The 25,335-nt window shown below is 44.9% G+C and overlaps 1 protein-coding gene across 1 annotated transcript; it reads right to left on the bottom strand.

Moving 5' to 3' along the window:
- Positions 1-4,050: 4,050 nt before the first annotated feature.
- Positions 4,051-23,669, bottom strand: BCL2L14 (BCL2 like 14). The gene is made up of 6 exons (XM_045870571.2): positions 23,352-23,669; positions 17,430-17,866; positions 13,574-13,753; positions 11,430-11,500; positions 8,997-9,263; positions 4,051-4,864 (listed from the first exon to the last, which is right to left on the bottom strand). Exons 2-6 carry the CDS (start codon positions 17,857-17,859, stop codon positions 4,826-4,828), a joined length of 987 nt encoding a protein of 328 aa, XP_045726527.1. The 5' UTR covers positions 17,860-17,866; positions 23,352-23,669; the 3' UTR covers positions 4,051-4,825.
- Between the last annotated feature and the right edge of the window lie 1,666 nt (positions 23,670-25,335).

Raw genomic sequence — 25,335 nt, forward strand, 5'->3', positions numbered from 1 at the left:
GTTCTGTGAGCTGTTCTAGCAAATTAATTGAACCCAAGGAGGAGGTCATAGGAACTTCTGATTTATAGCCTATTGGTCAAACACCTAGATTGTGTCTAAAGACTGTGTTTCGGGAAGCCAATCTCATGGGACTAGGCCCTTAACCTGTGGGCTCTGACATTATCTCTGGATAGATAGCTGAATTGAGCTGAACTGTAGGATAACCAGCTGGTGTCAGATAATTCCTGGTGGTGTGGAAAAAAACACACTGGAAGGTACATAAACATTAGAACTGTTATGTCCTCTTGATGAATTGACCTTTATTATTATTAAATGACAATTAATAATACTAATATTCTTTGCTCTGAAATCTGCTTGACTGATGTAAATATAGCCACTCTATCTTTCTTTTGATTAGTGTTATCATAGTACTTTTCCCATCCTTTTACTTTTAATATAATCATGTCTTTATATTTAAAGTGTTTTTTTGTAGACTACAGATAGCTAGGTCTGGCTTTTTAAGTCTAACCAAGTAATCTCTGCCTTTTAATTGGGATATTTAGACCATTTTCATTTATCATGACTATTGATAAGGCTTGATTAATATACCAAACTTATTTGTTTCCTTTTTGTCTTGTCTGTTCTTTGTTCCCCTTTTCCTCCTTTTCTGCTTTATTTTTGGATTAAGTATTTTTTTTTTTATTCCATTTTATCACCTTTGTTGGGCTTATTAGCTATAAACCTTATGTGACTATGTAGGTGTATGTATATATTTCAGTGGTTTTTTAGATTTACAGCATACATTTTTAACTTACCAGTCTACTTTCAAATGAAATTATACACTTCATGTGTAGTATGGACACTTACAATTATACTTCCATCTCTCTCTTCCCAGCCTCTGTACTATTATTGTCATATATTTTATTCTGTGTATGTTATAAACGCTACAACATATTGTTATTATTTTTCCTTTAAATGATCCATTATCTTTTATTTTTTAATAGAGCAATTTTTATGTATTTATTTTTTTAAAGATTTTATTTATTTATTTGACAAAGAGAGAGAGCACAAGTAGGCAGAGTGGTAGGCAGAGGGAGAGGGAGAAGCAGGCTTCCCACTGAGCAGAGAGCCCAAAGCGGGGCTTGATCCCAGGACCCTGATAGCATGACCTGAGCCGAAGGCAGACGCTTAACCGACTGAGCCACCCTGGTGCCCCAATCCATTATCATTTTTTTTTTTTAAGATTTTATTTATTTATTTGAGAGAGCACACATGAGAGAGAGTGAGCTGGGGGGAGGGTTAGAGGGAGAAGCAGACTCCCCGCTGAGCAGGGAGCATGATGTGGGACTTGATCCTATGACCCTGGGATCATGACCTGAGCCAAAGGCAGACAGACGCTTAACCTACTGAGCCACCTAGGCACTCCCCATTATCTTTTAAATAAGAGATTTAAATAAGAAAAAGAGTCTTATATTCACTCACATATTTATCATTTCCAGTGCTCTTTCTTTTCTGTATATAAGATTTCTATTTGGTATAATTTTTCTTCTGCCTAAAGGACTTCCTTTAATATTTTTTGTAGTTTAAATCTACTTGTGTGGAGTTTTTAGCTTTTGTACCTCTCACAAAGTATTTCACTTTCTTTTTTGTTGGGTATAGAATTCTGTGTTGAGAGGTTTTTTTTCTCTGCTATTTTGAAGATGTTACTTTACTTTCTTCTGTCTTATATCGTTTCCCCAAAAATTTGCTGTGTTTATTTTAGTTTCTCTATATGTAATATACCTCTTCATAGAAAGAGAGAGCGAGTGAGGGGTGGGCAGGGGCAGAAGAAGGAGAAGCAGACTCCCTGCTGAGCACAGAGCCCCATGTGGGGCTTGATCCCAGGACCCCAAGATCCTGAACTGAGACGAAGGCTCAAAAAACTGTCTTTAAGTTTACTTATCTATCCTTTTATAATGCCTCGTTGCTGTTAATTCAATCCAATGTATTTTTCATCTCAGAGTTATAGATTTCTTCTGATTTGAGTCATATGTATAATTTCTATGTGTTCTTCACATGTTCAGCCTTTCCTCCAGCTTATTGAATATATGGAATATAGTTACAGTAGTTTTAATGTCCTTGTTTAATAATTATATCAGCTGTATCATTTCTGGGGTGGTTTTTCTTGATTTTTTCATTGTAGGTCTCATTTTCCTGCTTCTTTACATATCTTGTAATTTTTTATTGGGTGTCAGACATTGTGATTGTTATCTTGTTGGGTGTTGGATATTTTTGTGATCCTATAAAGATTCTTGTTCTGGAACACAGCTAAGTTACTTGATCGCAGCTTAATCCTTTTTGTTCTTGCTCTTCATCTTTGTTGGACAGAACCAGCATGTTTAATCTAGAGCTTATTTTTTCCCCACTACTGAAGCAAAATTCTTCTGGGTATTCTACCTACTGCCATGCAAATTTTAGTTTTTCCATTCTGGGGCTAATGGAAATAGGGACTACTCCCAGCTCTGTGTGAATTTGAACCTTGGAGAGTGTTCCCCTCAATAACTTCTTCACATGCACATGCTGATCAGTATTCATCTGAAAACATGAGGGGATCTGTCTGTAAATTTCTGGAGCTTTGTGTGCCATTCTCTTCTGTCCATTATTTATCCTGCAGACTTGATCTCCCTGGCCTTCCTGGACTCCAAGGCTCTATCTCCTCCAGTCTGGGAGACTGCTGAACCCTATGTGGGTTCCCTTCCCTCCAGCACAGCCTAAAAACTCTATCTGCAGTACTCTAGGGTAATCACAGGGCTCACTTTATTTCTCATCTCTCAGGGACAAGTCCTTCATTATCTGATGCACAACGTCTTGAAAACTGAAAACTATTCTTTCATACATTTTGTCTTTTTTTTTTTCAGTGTTTTAAGCAGGAGATTAAACTCGGTTACTATTACTTCATCTTGGCTGGAAGCTGCAGATAATATTGGAACATTTGGAGAGTTTTTTAAAACGACACATATTTTGGGCCATAGTCCAATCTCGTTGATTTACAGGTTATAGCAGCGAGGCTAAGTTATACATTAAAATGTGCCAGGCATTAGATAGACAAAGTTAAATTAGACATAATACTTGTTTATAAAAGAGTTTATAATCCGGTGCAAAAGACTGGGTCTTATGGCATAATGTATTAAGTATAATGTCTATAAGCAATATGTTATGGAACATCCTTTTGACAATGTCCAAATATAGCCCTATGGCAGCCAAGGGAGGGTTAGCAAATGTTTCCTGGAGGAGATGAAGGAGTAAATTTGGAAAGATGGGACCGGAATTAATTGAATTAGTGGACATAAGGGGAGAGAGGACCAGGAGGCAAGGACATGCCAAGTGGAGAAAATATTGTTATGAAGGCTTAGAGGTACAAGGTTGCATGATACATTTGGGAAATTGCAAATAGTGTGGAATGATTGGATCAACATGGGAGAAGAGGCGGTCTCCAGTGTCTCCATCTGTAAAAGGAAACTCCTTTATCCCTAACACTTATGATTTTTCTCTGTGTGTGTGTGGTGGTGGTGGGGGGGGCAGGAAGTAAAAGAGAATAAATCATTTTAATTAAGATGGGTAGAGTAGTGAAGCATGTGATATTAGATAGGCCCAATTTTCCCATGAAGCTAAAAGTAAGTCTGATTAATTCATCCATTTATTTGTTCATCAAAGGTTTACTAAACACCTGTTTTATATCAGGCTACATTCTGGGTGCAACAGATCCAGAAAGTTTTAGGATTATAATTTGACAGTATTTTAAAAATTATTTTAATAATTGTTGTTTTAAATAATTGCTAAACAACTGTGAAACATATTTCACTTACTATAAAACCTCATTCTGAGCAGTAGCAATTTCAGAAAAACAATCAGTGATTGCTTGGAGAGGAAATTTTCACCTTAGCTGAGGGCAGCACATAATACTGAACATAACTGAACACTCAGCACTAAATACCAAGCACTGTTGTAAGCGCTTTTTATAAATTAACTCATTTGATCCTCACAGAGATCTTACTACTATTACTTTTTACTTATTTTAACCACAAGATATTCTTTTGACAGTGGTTTTTCCACATATTTATTTTACCAGTGACTAATCATTACACTACCACAAAAAAATAACAAAGAAAGTTTCAGAGACCTTGAGAAATAGAGGTGGGGTCACTGAGACGGTTAAGGGTGGTAGGAGTAATTATTTTCTGCCAAATGCAACTTTTTCAAACTGCCAAAGAATTTTTCTAGGGAAGTGAGTCAAAAGGCAGATATGGCTCCATCTCCCCAGACTAGTGGATGTAGCAGTGAACTCGGGTCTCTTTGACCTATGTTTACCAACATGAATAGCAACATTTTCCTAAAGGTAGGCATTGAAACAATGCCATTATTAGGCCATCCCAAGTGTAGTTTAAAAATAAACAGTACTAGAAACCAAAGAGTAAGCACATGCACGATTTATCAATTTTGCCCTCATGGAATCAGCAAATATGTGTAACAAAATTTCCCTAAATTGGCCAACAGAGGCAAGATGACAGTTTCTGTTCTGAACATTTGAAAGGAAAATTACCACTCGTCTTCCTAGACTTCCTCCCACACTCAAGGGAGGACCTGAAAAACATGGATGTCACAGGCCATGCTACTACACATTCTATGAGCTGGAGACAGACGAGGCCTCTCCTGATGCCTCTGGATTCACAGGAACGATGATTCGGGAAGCTTCAATGCTCCCTCTGCCTTGCACATTTGTATTTCCTCCCACACTCTATGGTGAGACCAATGTAGACAGGATCCCAGTTGGATAATGAGTATTCCAGATGACAACTCTTCTGATGCTTCAGTCTACCTCTTCATGTGCTATTCCAAGTACTTTTTCCTAGAGGGGAAACAAGAGAAATAGACTCATAACATTCCAAGTTTGATTCACGGTTGAACTGAAAACATATACCTGTGAACTCTGCTCTCATGTTCCAGGAATGACCCAGGGTTCGGAGACTATGATAGGGTTTGGGGGAGGGTTTGGAAAGATGACCAGTGTCCTTGGTATTCTGAAAGCAAAACATATGCTACAGACTTGTGTTATATATCCAGGGCTAGCAAGCTAGATGGGAAAAGGCTTTGATGCCGTATTTAACATTCAAAAGAGTAGATGCTGAAAGGTTGAGGACTGTGGAGGTTGCAAACCTCTCCTTACAAAGTGCTGTAAAATGGGTGAGGTTGCAAGACCACAGAGTAACTATTTGAACAGTGCTTTACAATGAGGAAAAATGGCCAACAAGTGAATTTAAATCTCATGGTAGTTTGTTTAGCATGCTTGTTAGATACAGTCGCTATTCATTTGATTGACTAATTCTTTATGTTAGGAGTACTGGCTGAACATCTATGATGTATATAGAAGGAACAGCATAAAATATTTAAGCTTGCCCTCAGATTTGCAGTTTAGTTGGGAAGATTAGATACATTTGCATGAAATGCGGAATACTGAGATAGTCAGGAACCCTGGAAACCTTGTGCATGGGAATCATTTTCCTCCTTCTCCACTACTATAAGGACACCCTGGAGAGCCAAAATACCAAGGGTCAATGGAAGTCCCTAGACTCTTGCCACCATAGCATCATCTTTCTTTCCTGTTCATGGACACTGAGCACAAGTCTCAGTCCACATCTCCACACTTCAATAGCTCCTATCATAATATATATTCATAAACTCATAAATATTCTCATAAATATTCTTTTATCAATATCCTCCTTCTTTATTTTTGCAAGTCCTCTATCAGCTTTGGGAAAATTCGTCCTTTCTCATTCTTTTTCCTCCCACTCCTAATTTCCAGCTACATGTTCCAAATTAAACCTAAACGTGGCCAAGATTTAAAATTAGGATTTATGATGGCCCAGAAAAGTAAACTAATAAATTACAAATGATAAAAAAAATGCTGTCAAATTCTAAAGCTTTGAAAATGCCCTTTATTATTTCTACCCAAAATCCATCTATTTTCTCCAATTAGAACTGTTTTTCTCTCTAGCACCGGCAGCCAAATTAAAAAATAAGTAAATAAAAATATAGTCTTCTTTCCTCTTTTTATTTGCTTACTAGAATTAAAACCACCATTTTTCATAACAGATTTATTGAAATATATCACAGAATTCATCCTTTTACAGTATATAATTCAGTGGCTTTTGGTATATTCATAGAGTTGTGCAACCATCACCCTTGCTTGATTTTAGAACATTTTCATCACACCAAAAGAAACTCCTTATCCATTAGCAATCACTCCCCATTCCCTCACCTCTCAATTGTCTCAATGAATTTGCCTATTCTGGACATTTCATAAAAATAGAATCATACAATATAGGGCCCTTTTGTCTAACTTCTTTCACTTAGCATAATGTTTTCAAGGTTCATCCATCTGGGACATTAAGAGGGCACATGATATAATGAGCACTAGGTATTATATAAGACTGATGAATCACTGAACTCTACCTCTGAAACTAATACACTATATGTTAATTAATTGAATTTAAATTTTTAAAAATGGAAAAAAAAGGTTCATCCATCTGTTCTGTTCCTTTTCATGGCTAAAAACTATTCCATCGTATGGGTATATCACCTTTGGTGTTTCCATTCATCATTCATCACTGATGAACATTTGGGTTGTTTTGGTGAGTATAATAATGAAAGCTGGGGCGCCTGGGTGGCTCAGCTGTTGGGCGTCTGCCTTCGGCTCGGGTTGTGATCCCAGGGTCCTGGAATCGAGCCCCGCATCGGGCTCCCTGCTCCGCGGGGGGCCTGCTTCTCCCTCTCCCACTCCCCCTGCCTGTATTCCCTGTCTCGCTGTGTCTCTCTCTGTCAAATAAATAAAAATCTTAAAAAAAAAAAATAATGAAAGCTGCTAGGATCATTCATGTACAAGTTTTTACAGGAACCTTTGTTATCAATTTTCTTGGGTAGATAACTAAGAGTAGAATTGGTAACTCTATGTTTGATATTTTGGGGAATTGCCAAATTGCTTCCAAAGGGGAAGCATGGCTAGTGGGTGTGAAGTGATATCTCATTGTGTTTTGTTGTTGTTACATTTTAAGTAGGCTCCAAGCCCAGCATGGAGCCCAACATGGGGCTTGAACTCATGACCCTGAGATCAAGACCTGAGCTGAGATCAAGAGTCAGATGCTTAATCAACTGAGCCACCCAGGCACCCCTCATTGTGGTTTTGATTTGCACTCCCCTAATGTTGAAATGACGATGTAAAGCAAGCATCTCTTCATGTGCTTACTGGCCATTGGAGAAATGTTTATTCAAATCCACTGCCCATTTTAAAAAATTGTGTTTTGTCTTTTTATTGTTGAGTTGTAAGAGTTTATTACATATTCTGAATACAAGTTCCTTATCAGATATGTGATGTGAACATATTTTTCCCCCATTCTGTGGGTTGTCTTTTCACTTCTTGGTAGTGTCTTTGCAGCAGAAAGATTTTAAATTTTGATATAGTCCAATTTATTTTTTGTTGTTGTTTGTGCTTTTGGTGTAGCCTTTTTCTAGAACACTTTTGGCATTTCAGCTGCATTAACTAACTAAACAGACTTTTGGGAACTGGCCTGTAAGCCCAGTTGATACTTACAATCTCCTTGGAAAAATCTACCTACACAACCAACAAGGAAGGTTCTTTCCTGTATATAATTATAGTTCAGACATGAAGTGTTATAACAGGTCAGAGGCTGGTGAAGCCTTTAAGCTAGAGTGGTCAGGAAAGGCTCTGGGGCAGGGGAGGGACTTGAGGGGGTCCGGAAGAAAGAACAGTTAAAGCCAAAATAATGTCAAAGAATCTATCCTTTTTTAGCATGAGTTAAGGCAGCTTGAGTTTAGAATACTTGAGAGCCTTAGTTGTTCAGATCAGCCACTTCAGGCTACCATATCTGGTGCAAATGTGGAAAACAGGAAGGAACAGAAGACTAGGTAAGCTCAACAGGCAGCCACTGAAGACCACGGTGGGCACTTCAGCCCCTTGGCAAGATCAGCTGTACTTTCCTTCTGGTAGCCCAGAGACCAAGCCTGTTTGGAGGCTGCAAGGCCATGCTGGGCCATGTGTAGAGCAGACTCAAACCTGCTACCCTTGGACCATTTTGGTGGAAAGAGGACTAAGGGTAATGTGGGACAAAGGCCTGTCCTTCCAAGGAAGGGTTTGAACAGACAAAAATACCCTGAGCCTACTGAGATTTAAAGTGATGCGTTAAAGCGTTTTGAAGAGGTTAACCTTCTGAGGTTATGGCAGCTTGGAGGAAATCTCAAGGAATGAGGATAAAGGATGGGGGAGAAGGCATGGGGGTGAAGGTGTCTGTTTTGCTCGATAGCAAGGAATTATAGACACAAATTTGGGCGCCTGGCTGGCTCAGTGGGAAGAGCTTGTGACTCTTGATCTTGAGGTTGTGAGTTTGAGCCCCACATTGGGTACAGAGATTACTAAAAAATAAATAAATAAACTTCATTTTTTTAAAAAAACCAGACACAAATCTAACAGTTTGCTTTTTGGTTTGTGTCAAAATGTCCCTGTCAAAATGGCTGGGTCCAAGCAGCAATGACCAAATATGATGAGCACTGTCTCTCTCTCTCTGCCTGTCAGCATCTGAGGGAATCAGGAACTGTCTGCCTCTCCTTGTCTCACTGTCAGACTTCCGCTGCCTGCACAATTACGAAAACAGAAATTACATCTATCTAAACATTTTGTATCTCACCATCTCTTCATTTCCTGTTCTATCTGACCAGTGCCTCTCCTCCAACATACATACCCCCTGTACCCTTTGGGAGTCCCGTAAATATTTGTTGATGATGAAGATAATCACTAAAAATATGTTCCCATCCCTGGGATCTATCTCTTGCCACTCAACTGTTCTAAATCCTTGGGAGCTGCTTCAAAGATGTGTTCCCTTCACTGAAAAAAACCAAACCCCCTATAACTTTCCATTCCACCTCCTCTGAATTCTGGGAAGATTCATACTGAAATAGGATGCACTTACCCATCCACCCTGCTGCTGGACCCAGGGCGAGAAGTTGTCTTTCAGGTACTTGGTTCCAAAACCCAGCACCCTGTTCATGGGGTGGTTGTCGATGGCAGTGAGCTTGGCCGTGACATCTATTGCAAGGGCAGCCTTAAAGCCCTGAGCTCTGACCTCTGATTCTCCCCTGGTGTCCACACCCCGTAAGAAGTGGTCCGTGATGGTCTTGAAAACAGAGTAGGATAGCTGGTCCTGGAAGCTGTTCCTTAAAGCCTTGTCCTTCTTCAACTGCGAACAAGATGATATGCGTTCAGTTGAGCAACCTGGCCCCGTGAAGCAGATTCTAGCTCAGCAGTGGGCCACCAAAACACCCAGTGGGAAACCCTCAATTCCAGTCATACAGAAATTACTTAGTGAGCGAGGACTACATGTTTCCTTGGAAATCCTCTAGTTCTGTCTTTGAGAAAAGCTAAGCTAAGCAGCTTCTCAACAAATATTGTCTCTAAAAGGGACATTCTGGGGGTGCGTCCGATGCTATGTAAAGACTTTGGTGGAGCAATGTTCTTTCCGTGAGCCCAGCCCACCCCCCAACTTCCATGAGACAAAGGGGGCCCGTCTGAATTACAAATCTGAAGCAAGAAGGGCTAGTGTCCTCGACAGCAAGAATGGACTCCTTTTGATCAGTGACCCAGTTGAAGAAGCTAGATGCAAAAACCCCAGTGGGTAGCTGGAAGCCTAGGCTTGCTAAAGCAGTAGAGGAATAAACACCAGAAAGAAACACCTTCTGCAGAGGACCCTGGCCCGTCCCAGCGTTGCTCCTTTGGGTTGCCCCTGGCCGTCTGGCCTCTCAGGAAGGTGCTGGATGAGGCTGACATGTGCTCTCAGGGATGAGTGGTTTTGCAGGCACCCTGCAGCCATGGAGGGAGCAGCCCTGGCCATCGTCACTGTCCTGGCCCAGTGGGAACCCGCACCCACACAGCAAAGTCAGACCCTCCATGTGTTCCTACCAAAGTCTGCTACTGGGGAAACAACCATGTTCTCTACATAAAGAATGTAAAATTATCACCCCAAATCACCAAGAAAAGCGAGATTTCTTAAAGTGGTAATTTATGGGGTGAAAAGGAAAGCATCTCTCTCTCTAACCACGGAGGTCAGCTTCATACCACCTCCTGTCCCTTGCCTCCATGACTCAATGCAAGTCACTGCTTAGGGAGGCTGGGAAGGAGGCTGCCATGAGAGAGCCACAGAATCTTCAAGCTGTAAAGAATCCTGGAGGATTCGAATAGCTCTCTCCCAGTTCAAGTACTGCGCTGCTGGCTGGTCACTGGGATCTCCTTGAAATTCTTCTGGTGACAGGAAGATCATTCCTTCACAAAGCAGTCCTGAGTGCTAGAAAGTTCATTCCTAAAATGGAGAAAATCAATCGCCCCATCATCCCTATCCACTGATGTTAGTTCTGGAGAAACATAGGAGGGCACATTCTGTGTTCCTTCTCTGCACCCCTGTTCGTTGTCTACTTGTGGACTCGAAGTTCACATAACCTGTTCTCTTTTCTTTATCTGATATCCCTGGTTTTCTCCGTTTCTCATTCTGCACCATCCCAGTCACCATCCGCTGGGCACATCCCTGACAAACATTCTCTCTGGCATTGAGAGAGTTGCTGCTGAGCATGCCGGGACTGGGGAAGGCTGGCTGGCCAGTTAGTGCTTTTCCCCTCCTGCACAAGACCCATGGGGCCTGACTTCCTCCCACTGATCCTGGTAAGACAAGGAAAAGGGTCCACAGGCCAGGGCCTGACTGACGCGCCCTAGAGACTACTCGACAGTCTGTGGGTAACCACACAGAACTTCTCTTTGGCTACAGTGGGGTCCTGCTCACCAGCTCTGTATCTGAAGGCGTTCTCACACCTTCCTGACCGGAATGATGGGGTCTCGACTTCTAAATGGCAGGAAGGCCAAAGTGCTCGAAGTAACACTTAACCCGCCCCTCCTGGCCAAACTGCTAAGAAAGACCTTGAGCAGAGAATAGTCTGGCCACTCTCAGGGGAGATTTCGGGAAGGACTCCAGCCTTGGAGTTGGCATGGGACATCGATATCCAGACTGCAGGGTAAATGCAAGAGTCTAAACTTCCCCAAGGATCAGTTACATGGGGAACTAGATTCATAATTCTATTCAGCAAATTTTAATTTATTGGTGTCTTTTCTTGCAATAACAAAGTTACATTTTTCATTTCCAAAAATTCCAGGGAGGCTCCAGAAGGTTTACTTATGTTTTCCAAAGTGATTCATTTTTGAGATGCTGCCAGCATGAAGAATTTTCACTCCAAGGGAAATAAAATTTAGGACTAAGTGGAAACCAGAACTTGCAAAGGAATACAATCCGAAGTACGATTCCTTTGTCTGCCCCAGTGCGTGGGCACAGAAAGAAATCACATCAGTTCAAGAAGCTCCATACCTCTCTTTCCAACTGATCCCCTGAATATTTCAGCAGCTCAACGATTTTGGCTATAATTTGGTCTTCTCCATCTGTCGGGGGGAAATTCCAGTTATTTTTTTTTAAGAAAAGATATAATCTTAATTTTTTTTTTCCCCAGGGACAATACGTGTAGCCAGCTTAGGGATTGAGGGAGACATGTGCTTTGTAATTCTTAGCAACTTAACTCTTGCCTCGCCTTGCCTGATGAGGCACAAACCACTCCAGCCACCCTCTTCTACAGGCCCCTCCTTTCCTTTCTTCTTCCTTTTTCCCTTCTCACCACGAAATGCATCATATATTTATTGTAAGAATGTTGTTGAAGATGTTAGTTCCACTGCTTGTGATCTTATCTCTGAAGATATTCAGGAGAACTTTCTCTCTGGTCTGTAAGATTCCCCTGAGCAGATTTTTTTTTTTTTTCCACGTGGACACCATAAATTCCATTTGGTTCATATTCCCCGCTCTGTGCTGCTAGAAAGTGTAGAGCCAAGTTTGTGGCCCCCATCAAAGAGGGGGTACAGTCTTCCTGGCCTACATTTTGGGAATTAAACTTATTCCTAAATCCACCTTTTTTCCCCGGTAGTGTTTTCATTTTCCATTATCTTTCAAGTGGGATTTATTTGATCTTACTAACAATGCATACTTTGCTGTCTTTATAACCAGGTGGGGTATAAATAAATAAAATGATTAAGTTCTCCCACCCTGAACGCTAAAAATGGCAGGTGGATAGAGAGATGGCTACAGTTGCTGTGGGGTATATATGTTGAAACAGGGGGTGGAGGGGAGGTGGAGTATGATTTTTCTTATCTCAAAACAAGCTAACCACCGACCATGAGGAAAATGGCTGTTGCCACAGAACAGACTCCAAACAGAGAAAAGCTAATTCCTGATCCAGCGGCACTTTCCACTTATGGCTCAATCCCTGAAGTCGTGGAGTCTTCCTGTTTGTTCTAGATAAGAGGGAAAGGGAGGCCAGGACATCAGTCCAGCCCGTCACATCCCAAGAAGGTCCAGCGAAAGGCAAGGTAAGTGGGAAGTCTGAGACTCAAGTCCCGTGGGAGAAGCAAGAACGCGGGTCCCATCGCCCGTCTGGAGTTTTTCTCTGATGCTTCTGCGTCTTCCCGGGAAAGGTGCTCTGACAACGGCCTGAATTTCTCATGTGCATGGGGGCCAAGAGCCTTAGCTTGAGCCTGCAGTGGGGTATGGCTTTATGTCACCCAGGAGATCACAATAAAGTGGAGACACCTTTCTTCTCTGAGCACTCAGAGGGACCCCCTCTCCTCTGGCCGCTCACTCTAAGCCCCACAACGCAGCACGGTGCAGGCGGACTCACTACTCTGCTTCCAGGCTTGGGAGTCGCAGACACCAGCTCCTGGCACGTGGGCACACTGCCAACCCAGGGGGCCGCCTCTGCCCCAGCCCCTCTGCTGCAGTTTGGGGAAAGGGAGCCAGGAGCAGGGACAGTGGTCAGGGAGGGAAAGAAGGACCAAATGTCTCTTCCCGTGGCGTTTGGTTCTGCTCCCCTCAATTCCCGCCCATCCGATGGGAACTCCGGTCCTCGCTCCTGCTCCGGTTTTGCTGACAACTGACTGCCTTCTGCTCACTACTTCTCGGGTCTGCTTCGTGGGCTGCACCAGACCTGGTGTCTGACAACGCCCTGCTTTTTCCCAGGAGCCCCCGGCAGTGTTAGAAATCCCCGGGCTGGCGCGCCATCTATACCCCGTGCAGTTCCATAAGCCAACTGGCCATCGCCCTTGACCGTCGCCCACATGACTGAATCGAGTACTGCATTGCCCTCTGTGGACAAGGTGGCGTGCCCGATTTCTACTTCTCCCATCTCCCCCCCCCCCCCCCCCCCGGGAGGAGACTCCTTTTTGCACTTCGCAGTGAGCTTGGCCCATCGCTTCAGAGTGAGGCTGGCGCACTCCCCTGGGCCTGGGCTGGTCTCCAAAGCTAAAGGTCGGCAGCGCCTCCAGCACGTTGCGGTCATGCTTTTGGTCCAGGGCAGCAGAGCCAGAGCTGCCTCATGCAGAGCCTGGTGCTGGCTAAACCCACCGACGCTCGTGCACCTCTGCCTGGCAAACACTCAACGCGACCCACGCGTGCGGAAGGGAAGTTTTTACCTTTCGTAGTACTGGTGGCTCGAGGCTGGGAGCACGGGCCTTGGAAGTGGGGTAACTGATGGACAAAATTCCCCTTGGACTTGGAGCCTCTTCCCTCAGCCCGGAACTCTTCGGGCGGGGGCCAGGAATAAACGATTTCAGCAACGCGCTGGGCAATGGAAACAACTTTGGGGTCCACAGCTGAAATGAGACCAAATGGGGATGAGCGGCCCTTCCCAGGAGAACTTTGTCTAGCTCATTGGTATGCACAGTCGCCCAAAATGAAAAGGCCAGCCTAGAGGGAAACTGCGGTGTGTGCATGCAGGAGGGAGGTGGGGGGGAGGCCATTCTTCAGAAAGTACTGGGAGTTGCCTTTTGAAGTCTTGCAAAATTAGGGTCCCCTTTCCCCTCTGCAAGGGAAGAAACACAAAAGAAAGTGCTTAGTTCTTTGCTTGAGGGAATGCTCATTATGCTTTTATTTTTATTCTTTTTTTTTTTTTGGACATCCTTTATATCTTGAAGAGCTGGCCCCTATGTGCATAGGAGGGCATTCAATAGTTTGACAAGCCTTTGGGGGTTGGTCACCGAGGAAAGAGAAATATCCCTGCTCTCAGGCCATATTCATTACTCAAAGCCCATTTCAAGTAAACACCGAACTCCCCTTGCTCTTGCTCATATAGTTACGTGTCTTGTCTCTCCTCCATATCTAATGGGAAACATCTACTTAATGCCGATAGGGACACCAGGATACATAAAGTGCGATCCACAAAATGCTTTCCTTTAAAGAAGGGCATAATGGTTTTCTTAAAAAGCCACACTTTTTCATGCTTGACACATCGGGTTCAAAAAAGATAAGGAGAGAATTGAGAGAGAAGAATTAGGAGAGAAGTCAAGGAGAAAAGGACCGATGCTTTTCCTTCCCGTTTTAACAATCAAAGCAAATATATACTTTCCACCTTATTGCAGCCCAACCAGCCTCCTATGGAATGCTGGGCACGCATGGCCCCTGGCAAAGAAATGGGAAAAAGGCTGAATCCCAAAGCCAGTGGGAGCCTTCCCTTGTGTCCGCAGAAGATGGGCAAGGAAAGCTTCTTCCTCTGTAACCTTGTGCAGCCTGTCTACGGTGGTCAGCGTGTGGCTCTCCCACCGGAAGTCACACTGTGCCCGTCTTGCACTCAGAGGAGGCAGATGAAGGCCCCAGAGGCGGTCCCTCCTCATCCTCCAGCCCCCATCCTGTGGCAGGGTAATCAGGAGACCACTGGCGGGCACAGAAATAGCCACCCTGGCTCGCTTGCTTATGGCATATCCATTTCTATGAGTTGATGGATACGGAGTGAGGGAGGCAGGTGACGTATGTGCAGGAAACAGGATAAGCAAACACATTTCGACTCAGATGAACCAGCTCTAGTTGAGACTCCCATTTTCTAAAAACCTTAATTTTAAACACTGAGAAAAGATTCCCTTCTTGTTAGAGTTTATCTCATCTGATAGGCAAGGGAGATTTGGATGGGATAGGGCGAGGACAGAAAGGCTGCCCATCCTTTGGGGTCTATTTGGTGGTGGGGTCTCTATGGTGCTAAGGAGAGAAAGAGAGCACAGCACAGTTGAGAGGGTGCCAGCCAGCCTTTGGCTTGAGGCATTTGTGTGTTTGGGAAAAAAAAAGATTGATTGATTGATTGATTTTAGAGGGAGAGAGAGAGAGTGTGAGTGGGGGGAGGGGCAGAGGGAGAGGGAGAGAGAATCTTCAAGCAGATTCCCCGCTGAGCTCAGAGCCTGACACAGGGCCTGAGGCATCTGTTTTAAATAGAAGGGGTACGGCATTTTTCTATGGTTGAGACTGCTATTTCCTTCCCTGTATTCATTTTCGTCCTCCTTAGCAAGAGCCCCACCCGAAGTGTCACAGGCAGCAATGGGTTGAGCTGAACAGACTACATTTTCTAGCCTCCCCTACAGTAAGGAGTGGCCAATGAGATGTAAGAAAAGTTGAGTGTGGGTTCAAGAAAGCTCTCTAAAGGGGAAGGGAATTATCTAGAAAGGAGACACCCTTTTGTGCCCCCCACCCCTTGCTTCCTCTTCCTCCTGCTTGAAATGTACAGATGATGGCGGAGTCTCTGCCGCCACCTTGGAATGCAAGGTGATTTTGAGGTTGGAAGCCACTAGCCAAGGAATGGCAGAATAAGAATCTCTAATGAAAGTTGGAGCTGCCATATGAGCCCTGGGATGCCAAACTTTGGTATTCTCTTGTAGGAGAGAAAAAGAATCTCTACATTATTGAAGCCATAGTTATTTGAGTTTTCCACTCTATGTATCCGAACCTAATCGTAACTGTAACATTCCACATGTAGCAAATCCTAGCTGTGGACAAACAAGGGTTCACAAGTCAAAGAACCTGGGTTGGTACTGATGCCCATTTTTCTACCTCCTAAAAACCTTTCACTTCTAGGCTTCGATCTTGGGACATAGCTTATAGTTCGCACTGAGGCCTGGTGTCTGAATCTTGGACGCAGCAGCGAGGTCTAAATTGTGACCTTCAGTTAAAAGAACCCAGGTGACACCAACTGCTAAACTCTGATTTATACGTGGCAAAATAGAGATAGAACGTGAGGCTCTCTTGAGTCACATCCAATGTAAAACCAACTAACCACCCACATAATGCCCCAAACAAGAAAGTGGGCAAGAGAAAGATAGGAAGGGAGGATACACTGAACATAAATGTCTACGGCAAGGTCTCCTTAGGAAGTAATCATTTCTACTATTTTAAAGAATATCTATATCTATATAAAGATCTTGAAATTTTAGTAAATAAAAAAGGTCAAATGACACTTTGGTACCTTTGAAATACAGAATGTCATTTATCTCAGGAAACCAGAAGATTAAAGTTTGTAAATGCTCCCTCTGCCTCTTGGTGAAGTCCAAAGGATAGCCAAGCAGAAAAGCCTATTTAGGTACCTCCAAACTGTTGATGCCCCAAGCTCAGCTACCATCTCCAGCAGGAGCTTGCTGTACCACTGGGGGCTGGAGAGAGGGGGGTTTCCCAGATAATCTCATCCCTAACTCCTGTTCTAAAATTTTATGAGTCTATGGGACTTATAAAAGTTTGGGAAATAAAAGTTTCCTTGGTCATAGTGAGTGATCAAAAACTGCCAGCTGTGGGCTGATTCTCCAAGTAAGCCGGGAGAGTCACACCATTTTAAAATTGACACATTACTGCCACCTGTTGACTAATTACTGACAAGTTAGCCCAGCAATCAAACCCAGCGGGAGAGGGGCTTTTCTTTCAAAACCTACCCCTCCCCAGTGCTCGTGAGTGCTCTCTCTCTCAAACAAACAAACAAACAAATAAATAAAATTAAAAAAAAAAAAACCCAAACTAAAATGTTTCTCAGTTTTTGGGTTTTTTTTTTTTTAAGAGTGCTTTATACTTTGAAAAGTACTTTTGTATATAGCCACCTGATCTTTCCATCCACCACCCTAAGAGGTAGGGAGGGTGGGATACCCCAATATGTAGCTGGAAACAGAAGCCCAGAGAGGTGAGTTGACTTACCTCAAGAAGAACGGCAGCCTGAACCTGCACGCAGGGCTCTTCCCTCCATACTGGTCTCTGGCACAGAGGATCGGGACTTAGGGCACCAGGCTTATTTCTAGACAGTGCAGCCAGAAAACCAGTCCTGCCACCCTTCACTGACAGCCTCTTACTTTCTACTCAGTCTCGAGAAAAGCAGGGCAATTATTATCGAACATTAGTAAGTTGGGAAACTGAGGCACAGTGGAGTGCCCTGCCTCAGGCCACATTACCAGCTGGGAGGAGATGAACTACCACGCATACAAAGAAGGGAAAGATTTTGTCCTGGGAGAGAAGCAGCCGCCCAAAGCCTACCTTCCCGCTCCGCGTGCCGCTCCACGTTAGTGAGGGACCTAGACCATTGCTGACTCTGAGGACCAGCCTGATGTGCTCTGGCACCCTCCAAAACGAATACAGGTGAGCTCTGGGCATCTTCCTCCTTCTCTATTACTCCAAAGAGTGTTCTCCAGGAAGACTTTTTCTTGGCCAGGCTTAGGGGCTTCTCGCTGGATGGGGACTTTCTGCAAGGCCACGACACCTGTGTCCATGACTCATTTGCTGGCCAACCCCCCAGTCCTTTCTGGGACCAACTCCTTGTTCTCAGCAGCTTCGGCGAGAAGACTGGGGGGCTGTTCTTGAAGACATGGTGTTTGGCATAGAAGGCCAGGATTTTGAATTCTATGCTGCCTGTGTCGTCATCATCCAGGGGGATCTCCTCCAGGTCGCAGGCACTGGTGGTGCACATGGCGGGCCTGCAACAACAACGTCCACACGTGTCCTCTCACCCGTGGGCATGCTACTCTCTGGGGGTCAGGAGGCACGGGCCTGGAGCTCCACGAACATTTATTGAGCACCCACTCTGTTTTGTGCAGGGAGACAGGAAGTCCTCAGAAATGGAAAATCCAGGGTTCTTTGTGAAAGACCAGGACGAGAGAAGGTACACAGACAGCACCACACAGAGAGAGTGGGCGAGGAGGGGGATCAGAGGTGCAGAGAGCCAGTGTGGGGAGGAACAGACAGCTTCCGGGAGACGGCAAGCCAGGTCTCCTTGACAGACAGAAAGGGTTTATGTGGGTGGGTGGGACGGGGTCGGCAGAGGGCAGACGGCTCCGGTTGAGTTCAGGACGAGTTTGAAGAGTGGTGAGAGCGCCGACAGAGGACACACAGGCGCTTTGTGAGGATGGGGGGCTGAGGGGTGTGGAGGGATGGGAAGTGAAATGGCCGTGAGGCCAACCATGGGGGCCTTTGACTGGGCCACTGAAAGCTCTGTGTTTTCTCTCTGGATCCATCAGCACATCTCAAAAGGAGCCCTAGACCACGGGAGACAGGTAAAGGGCTTCTTGGGGAGGCTGGGTGGGCAAAGAGGGAGGCCGACTCGACAAAGGGAAGTGTCTATGTCAGTCCCTGACCCTTCCCATCCTCTCTTCCTTCTTCCTTTATCCTCTGCCTTGGCTTGTACACATCTAAGGCCCACACACCTGCCTCCCCAAGGAGGCATAAGCAAAACCTGGGGGCTATGGCGTGAAGTAGGGGTCATGACCGCTTTGCTCCCACCTCCTTTCCGTTTCCTCGTACTCCCATCCTCCTCCAGGCTTGGATAATCTGACAATCTTTCTTCCCTCATCATCTCCCAATTTCACGTCATGTGATGCATCACAGTGAAGCCTCTGCTGTCTGGAGTCACTTCACCATCTCCGGAAAGCACATGCTCCTTCCCGCTTTCCACCTCTGCCCCCCTTGGCCCATCATTCCTCCCCTCCCCTGCCTCATGGTCTCATAGCTCCCCCGCCCCCCCTGTGCGGTGTTAGTCACTCCCCATTAGGATCCTTTCCCAAGTTTGTCCAGGTTTATTCTCTTCTCCTCAACACAAGATAAGCCCCAGGAGGGCAGGCATGTGTGTGCTGTTTTGTCTCTGCCACGGGCCCAGTGCCTACAATAATGCCCGGCACAAAAAGGCACTTGACAATGACTTGTGGAATTCTTTTCCTATTCCGAGACAGACTGGGCTCAAATCCTGGTTCTGCCATTAGTGGTTATGTGACTTGCCTCTATGCCTCAGTTTGTCATATTTAAAATGAAGATGATAACCGTACCCATCTCATACTGTTATGAAGATTACATTAGTTTTTTTTTTTTTTTAAGATTTTATTTATTTGACAGAGAGAGACCCAGTGAGAGAGGAAATACAAGCAGGGGAAGTGGGAGAGGGAGAGGGAGCCGGGTCCCCGCTGAGCAAGGAGCCCAAAGCGGGGCTCGATGCCAGGACCCTGGGGTCATGACCTGAGCTGAAAGCAGATGCTTAACGACTGAGCCACCCAGCCCCCCAAATTAGTTATATTTGTAAAGCATTTAGAGTAGAACTTAAGTGTTTGAACAAGTGCTTGATTAAGTCTCTCATTAAAGAATCTTTATGAAATTCACTTTGGGCACCACTGTTTTAGTTAAGCTCCAATGGGGTTTCAGATGGCATGGGGGGAGGGCAGCATTTGGAATGAGAAGCTGGGTTGAAGAACTGCTTTTTTACTTACTGGCAAAGGGACTGAGGCAAATCACTAGCCTCTCTGTGGTGTAGTTTTCCTGTTTATAAAAATGTGACTTATATTATCTAAGTCATGGAGGAGGATGAATTACAAACTGTGAAAATCCTTAAAACAAGTGTTGGTCTGTACAGAGTAGTGGTTTACCTGTTGGTTTCTTGAGTTAGATAATCTAGTTCACATCCTGGGTCATCTGTTTACTAGCTGTGTGACTGGGTGCATTTCTTAATTTATTTGGGCCTCCATTTTCCCATCTGCAAAATGGGGATAAAAAAAACCCCTGCTTCATCAACTTTGTATGTGGGTAAAAAGAATTAGTGTGTGTAAATCACTTAAAATAGTGCAGGGCAGATGATAAATGCTCAAGAAATATTGGCATCCATTATTTATTACAATTACATTATTTTAATAGGTTACTTTTTTGTTATGTAAATATTAATGTTTATAAAAGCAAGTTCATCAAATGCAGCAGTTAAAACTAACTAGTGACATACAAATATTAGGTTTAGTACAAAAACCACCCTCTTCCTATAGGTTCATATATATATGTGTATGTAGATAGTGTATGTGTGTATAAAGTATATATTCTGTAAGGTATGAAGACTGGGACCTGGCCGGCTTTCCCAGCACCTAGCACAATGCCTGACACCTGGTAAGTTCTCCACAAATATTTTTTTGATGAATGAATGAAAAATAATTATAGAGCTGCCAGAGAAAAGACAGGGCATCCTATTAAATTTGAATTTCAGACAAACAAACATTTTTGGGTATAAGTATGTCCCCAATATTGTATGGAACATGCTTATAGTTTAAAAAAAATATATCTGTTGTTTATCTGAGATGCAAACTAAACTGGGTGTCTTGCATTTTTATGCAAATCTGGCAACTCTATGAACAAAAGATGTAGCTTAGAAATACTGAGAACTGAGGCACACTGTCAGCGACTAAAGTGGACCAAGGGGTGAGGGGGAGTGAGCAACCTGAGACAAGCAAGAGAAGGAGCCAGAAAGGGTGAGGCGAGAGCAGGATAGGCGATCAGAACTGGGGCAGCAGATGGGGTGTGGAAGGAGCTGCGCCCAGACAAGAGCCCAGAGCTGAACTGTGTCAGGACAGAAGTGAGAAGGTTTTAAATATGAAGATTCCTTTTGAATTGGGCAGCTCAGGACGGCTCCAGGCAGGAAATACACTCAGGTTCCACAGGATCTATGTCCTGGGTGGGAGGGTGAGCCCTCTCTTCAAGACATACTATGCTTCCGGGCGCCTGGGTGGCTCAGATGGTTAAGCGTCTGCCTTCGGCTCAGGTCATGATCCCAGGGTCCTGGGATCGAGTCCCGCATCGGGCTCCCTGCTCCTTGGGAGCCTGCTTCTCCCTCTGCCTCTCTCTCTCTCTGTCTGTCATGAATAAATAAATAAAATCTTAAAAAAAAAAAAAAAAAAAAGACATACTATGCTTCCAAAGACACCTGCATGTAAGTTAAAAAACCCCAAAACTTTCTAATGTAGCAGGAAGACTGGAAAATTGTATGTGTGTGGCACTGACGGAGGAAGGGTCTGACTTCTTTAAGAAACAAGTTTGCGGGATGCTGATGCAGGAGCAACATCAGAAAAGGGGAAAAGCAATGAGGTCAAGATGGAGCACAAGGTCTTTCCATTTTGTGAAAGAGATTTTTGTTGTATTATAGGCAGGGAAAGGAACAGAGTACTTGCCCCCCCACCCCCCAATTGTTGGGGGCCAAAAATGAGAGAGAAGCAGAAAGCACTGCAGGGCTCATTCCTCTGGAATGGCCCGGATGAGGCAACCCCACTGTGGGGTGCAGGGTTGCGGGGGTGCGGGCTGGGGGTGTGCTGTGACCAGGGCCTGGAAAGCACTGGGCTGAAACAAAATAGTGGACACAGCAAAGTATTGGTTCCGACACTTTAAATGCATTTAACAAGTGGAGGGTTTATTCCCCCTACTGATCCTCATTGTAAATGAAGGGAGAGCCAATGTTAGCTTTGTAGCTAAGTCTTATTTTAAAGTCGCATTGGGTTAGTTTATCATGGTTGGATCCCTAGTGCTCTCTGCCATTCCTGTTGAAAGTAAAAACCCAACTTCTGGGTTCATGGAAACTTACACCATAAATGTTATGCACGTATATGGAAAGGAAGCCCGGCTCCCCCACCGGCTGGATCAGACCCAGGATTGGGGAATCCGCTGCAGAATAACACCTGTGAGGTTTATGCTTACTCAGGGACTCCAGGGACACAAGCCTCTGCGGACACAAGCCTCCGCCTCCCACCCTCTGTTCACATCCTTATCTGGAATGAACGGCCCCGCAGACCTACTTTGCAAAAGCAAGGTTACCGAGCTTAGCTTCTTGCGTTGGCCTCTTTTCCCTCTCTCATGGTTCCTTTCCCCCCCAACCTCCTAAATGGCCAAAGTCCCCCGGGGTGCCCGCAGCCTGGCGTTGGGGAGCACTGGAGGAGCCGGGAAGGCCGAACCTGCTGGGAAGCTCCTCTGTTGTTATCAGACAGGCTTTGGGGATTTTTAGTAGTGGATTCACTTGCTGAGGTTAGATTTCACTTCCCTTCACACGGCGGGTCCTGCAGAAACATGCGTGCTTCGTGGTTCCAGCAGACGCTGCCACGAGCGCCCGGAGCAAACTGGGCAGAATTTGGCTCAGTCCTCTGTGCTCTGGGCCTGCCAGGTGGGGGGGCGGGGCGGGGGGGGGCATCTACACAGGCTCGGCGGAACAGCTGACTTCCACTGCTCGGGACAGACAGGTGAGGCCCGGTGTCACTCACGCCCCTAGACACTCATCCCCGAGGGGGCTTCCCAAGCCAGATGGTCAGCTCAATTATGTCCGGCTGCCTGGAGCCTCCCCGTCAGCACCCTATGCCTCCTGGGCCCTTCGGAGCCTGTCTGCCCTTTTTCCTTCCTCCCTGAACTTCAGACTTCTTAGTATCTCCATGCCTGTCCCCTGTTTGTCATTTCTGAGGATGACCTGTTTTTTAATCCTGAGGGTGAAATGAGGTTAACATGTCTTCATTTTCCCCACCAGAGAAACTAAACTGAGAGAGCCTTGGGCACATTAGTGAAACAAAAGCACCCAGGCATAGAGGGGGTTGGGGACTCAGAGGGAGCTTTCTAGAGGGGAGGGAGAGGGACTGCCCATTTTACTGGGGCCTTGTCCTCAGGGAAGCAAATGAGGGTCAGGCCAGAGCTAGACCACGTCCCCACCAGGTGCTCGGGCAAACCCAGGGATCCCTGCCCTCAGCCCCATCCCTGCTCTCGGCGAGGGAGTCAGCATCTCCATGGGCTCCTGGCCACCCACCTGCGGTCACATCATCAAACACGCTGTCACACACTCAATGAGAGGGGACTGCATAATGTTAAAAAGTGATCCAGCCAGTTATATATGCTTAACTGCACTATCTCAAACCTGTAGCGAAGGAGAAATGAAAGAGAAACCCCATATACCCTTCTCTCCTTTTCCTGGAAACCCCTCATGTATCTTTTCTCTCCTTTTACTGGAAATCACCCCAGATTCTTAGCTGTCATTTTGCTTCCCGAGACTGACAGGAGAAGAACTCTCTAATAAACCCTGTAAACCTCTCCCTTGGCTAGATTTGCCTCCTCAGCAGAAGCAGGACTGAAGACCCAACCGTGTCCTCCTGGAAAGCCTGAGAACCCAGACTGGCTGGCGCTCCCTGGGTTTACCTGGGATTGGGACTGGCACAGGTTTCCTCCTCTTCAGGTCACGTGGCAGCGAGGATATTTCTAGACCTGAGTCTCTCTCCACAGAACTTAAGAGGAAACTTTCACCAGGTCTTCTTGGCTTCTCATGGAGGGAGGCTCATGTGATCAAGACTTCCATGGCTATAGCCTCCTCAGGTTGAGGATCAAGGCTGAAGGGAGACTCAGGGAAGGACTGTCACTTCCTCCTTAAGCCCTGCCCCCAGCTTTTTAACTGAAGGAGGGGCCGACCTTTGCCCAAGTAATTTGACTCTCAAAGTGGTTCTGCATCCTTTATCAAAACCTCGGGCTGCCCTTCCAGAAGATTAGGTGGGTGTTTCCCTGATAGTTCTTTACATTCGTTACATTTCATCAGTTTAGCGAATGTTTACAGGCCACCTAATAGAGGACCAGCATTGTCCACATACTTAATCTTAACACAGAGGGGCAGGTGCTAGGATTCCCATTTTACGGATGAGGAATCAGGCTCCGGGAAGCAACCTTTTTTGTTAGTGGTCCCTGTCAGTGGGGCTGAAAGCCAAACCCTGGCCCTCCTAGCTCCACGTTATATATCCTGTTACCCCTCCTCTGTGATTCGAAGATTATATTCAAATGGAACCACTGGAAAAGCCTTAAAAATGGACTCTAACCCCAGCCATGGAAGCCACAAAAACTCATTTTTTTCCCCACAATGTTAAAGATGGAGTTCCCTATGTATATGAAAGAAGAGAGTTAAAAATGATTTTACATTCTATCCAGATCCTTAACCGAAAGAGACATTTATGGCCATACGTGTGATCATGAAACCTTGGGAGCCGGCCAATAAAACGTGAAGATGAAGGAAGTGTGAATGGGGAAAGAGGAATTAGGCTAATTTCATAAAAGTGAAGGAAGAACTGGCCGTTTAAATGTTAGGCAAACAGATCCAGGAGAAACAAACGGACAGTGGTTATGGGAAAGTCAGTTCTTTGGTGACTCAAAGTGAGTGTTAATCAGCAAACTGGTATTTACAGCATATGACATGTGGAAGTCAGTCAACTTAGGGGGTAACAAAATATTAAGAATAGTTTTGTTTTTTTTTTAAACTTAGTCATTTTGGGGCCCCTGGGTGGCTCAGTCATTTAAGCGTCTGACTCTTGATTTCTGCTCAGATCATGATCTCGGGGTCATGAGATCAAGCCCCACATGGGGCTCTGCGCTCAGTAGGGAGTCTGTATGAAGTTCTCTCTCCTTCTCCCTCTGCCCCTCTCCCCTGCTCATGCCTGGGCGCATGTGCAAACACGCCCTCTCTCTCAGTAAATAAAATCTTTTAAAAAACCAACTTAGTCTTAAAAAAAAAAGAGATATTCATTTGAAACGGTTCAAGAATCAACAAATGCATAGCGTCAATAACTAAATCACATAGTATGGCTAGAGCTGTTATTGGTGTTCAGAGTTGTATAACTTAGTGACACTGGTTACAGAAACCATTTACAATCCCACGAGGTCCTGGCAAGGTTAAGTACAAACACAAGAAAGGGGGATCTGGCACAAGGAGGTAGGCTCATCAAGGATAGAGAACGCCCACTAATCATGCAAGGTGGCAACTCCCATAACCAACAAGCTAGCACATAATAGGGACGGGACTCAATACATGTTATATATTAAAAAAACAAACCAAACCCACTTTTCTCCTGATTCGAAAAATACACATAGTGTAAAAAACTTGTAAAACGTAAAATAGCATACATAAAATAAAGGTCACCATGATCCAGTCAGTCGGTGGTAAATGTTATTAAAAATTTGATGTATTGCCTTCTATGACAATAATCTCTAACTGCCTCTCGAGAGTCTGCCCTGCCCACTGCCCTTCCCTTTCACACCGCTTCCAATTATGCACTTATGGGAGGCACCGTTGCCTAGGTGGACAATATAACCCTTGGCCCCTCTAATCATAGCCAACTGGACAAGAAGTGGTTTGCCTACTACC

This window comes from Mirounga angustirostris, unplaced genomic scaffold, assembly GCF_029215605.1.
Source record: "Mirounga angustirostris isolate CCGP_5_RB_7025 unplaced genomic scaffold, mMirAng1.0.hap1 SCAF_5, whole genome shotgun sequence".
Taxonomy (NCBI): domain Eukaryota; kingdom Metazoa; phylum Chordata; class Mammalia; order Carnivora; family Phocidae; genus Mirounga; species Mirounga angustirostris.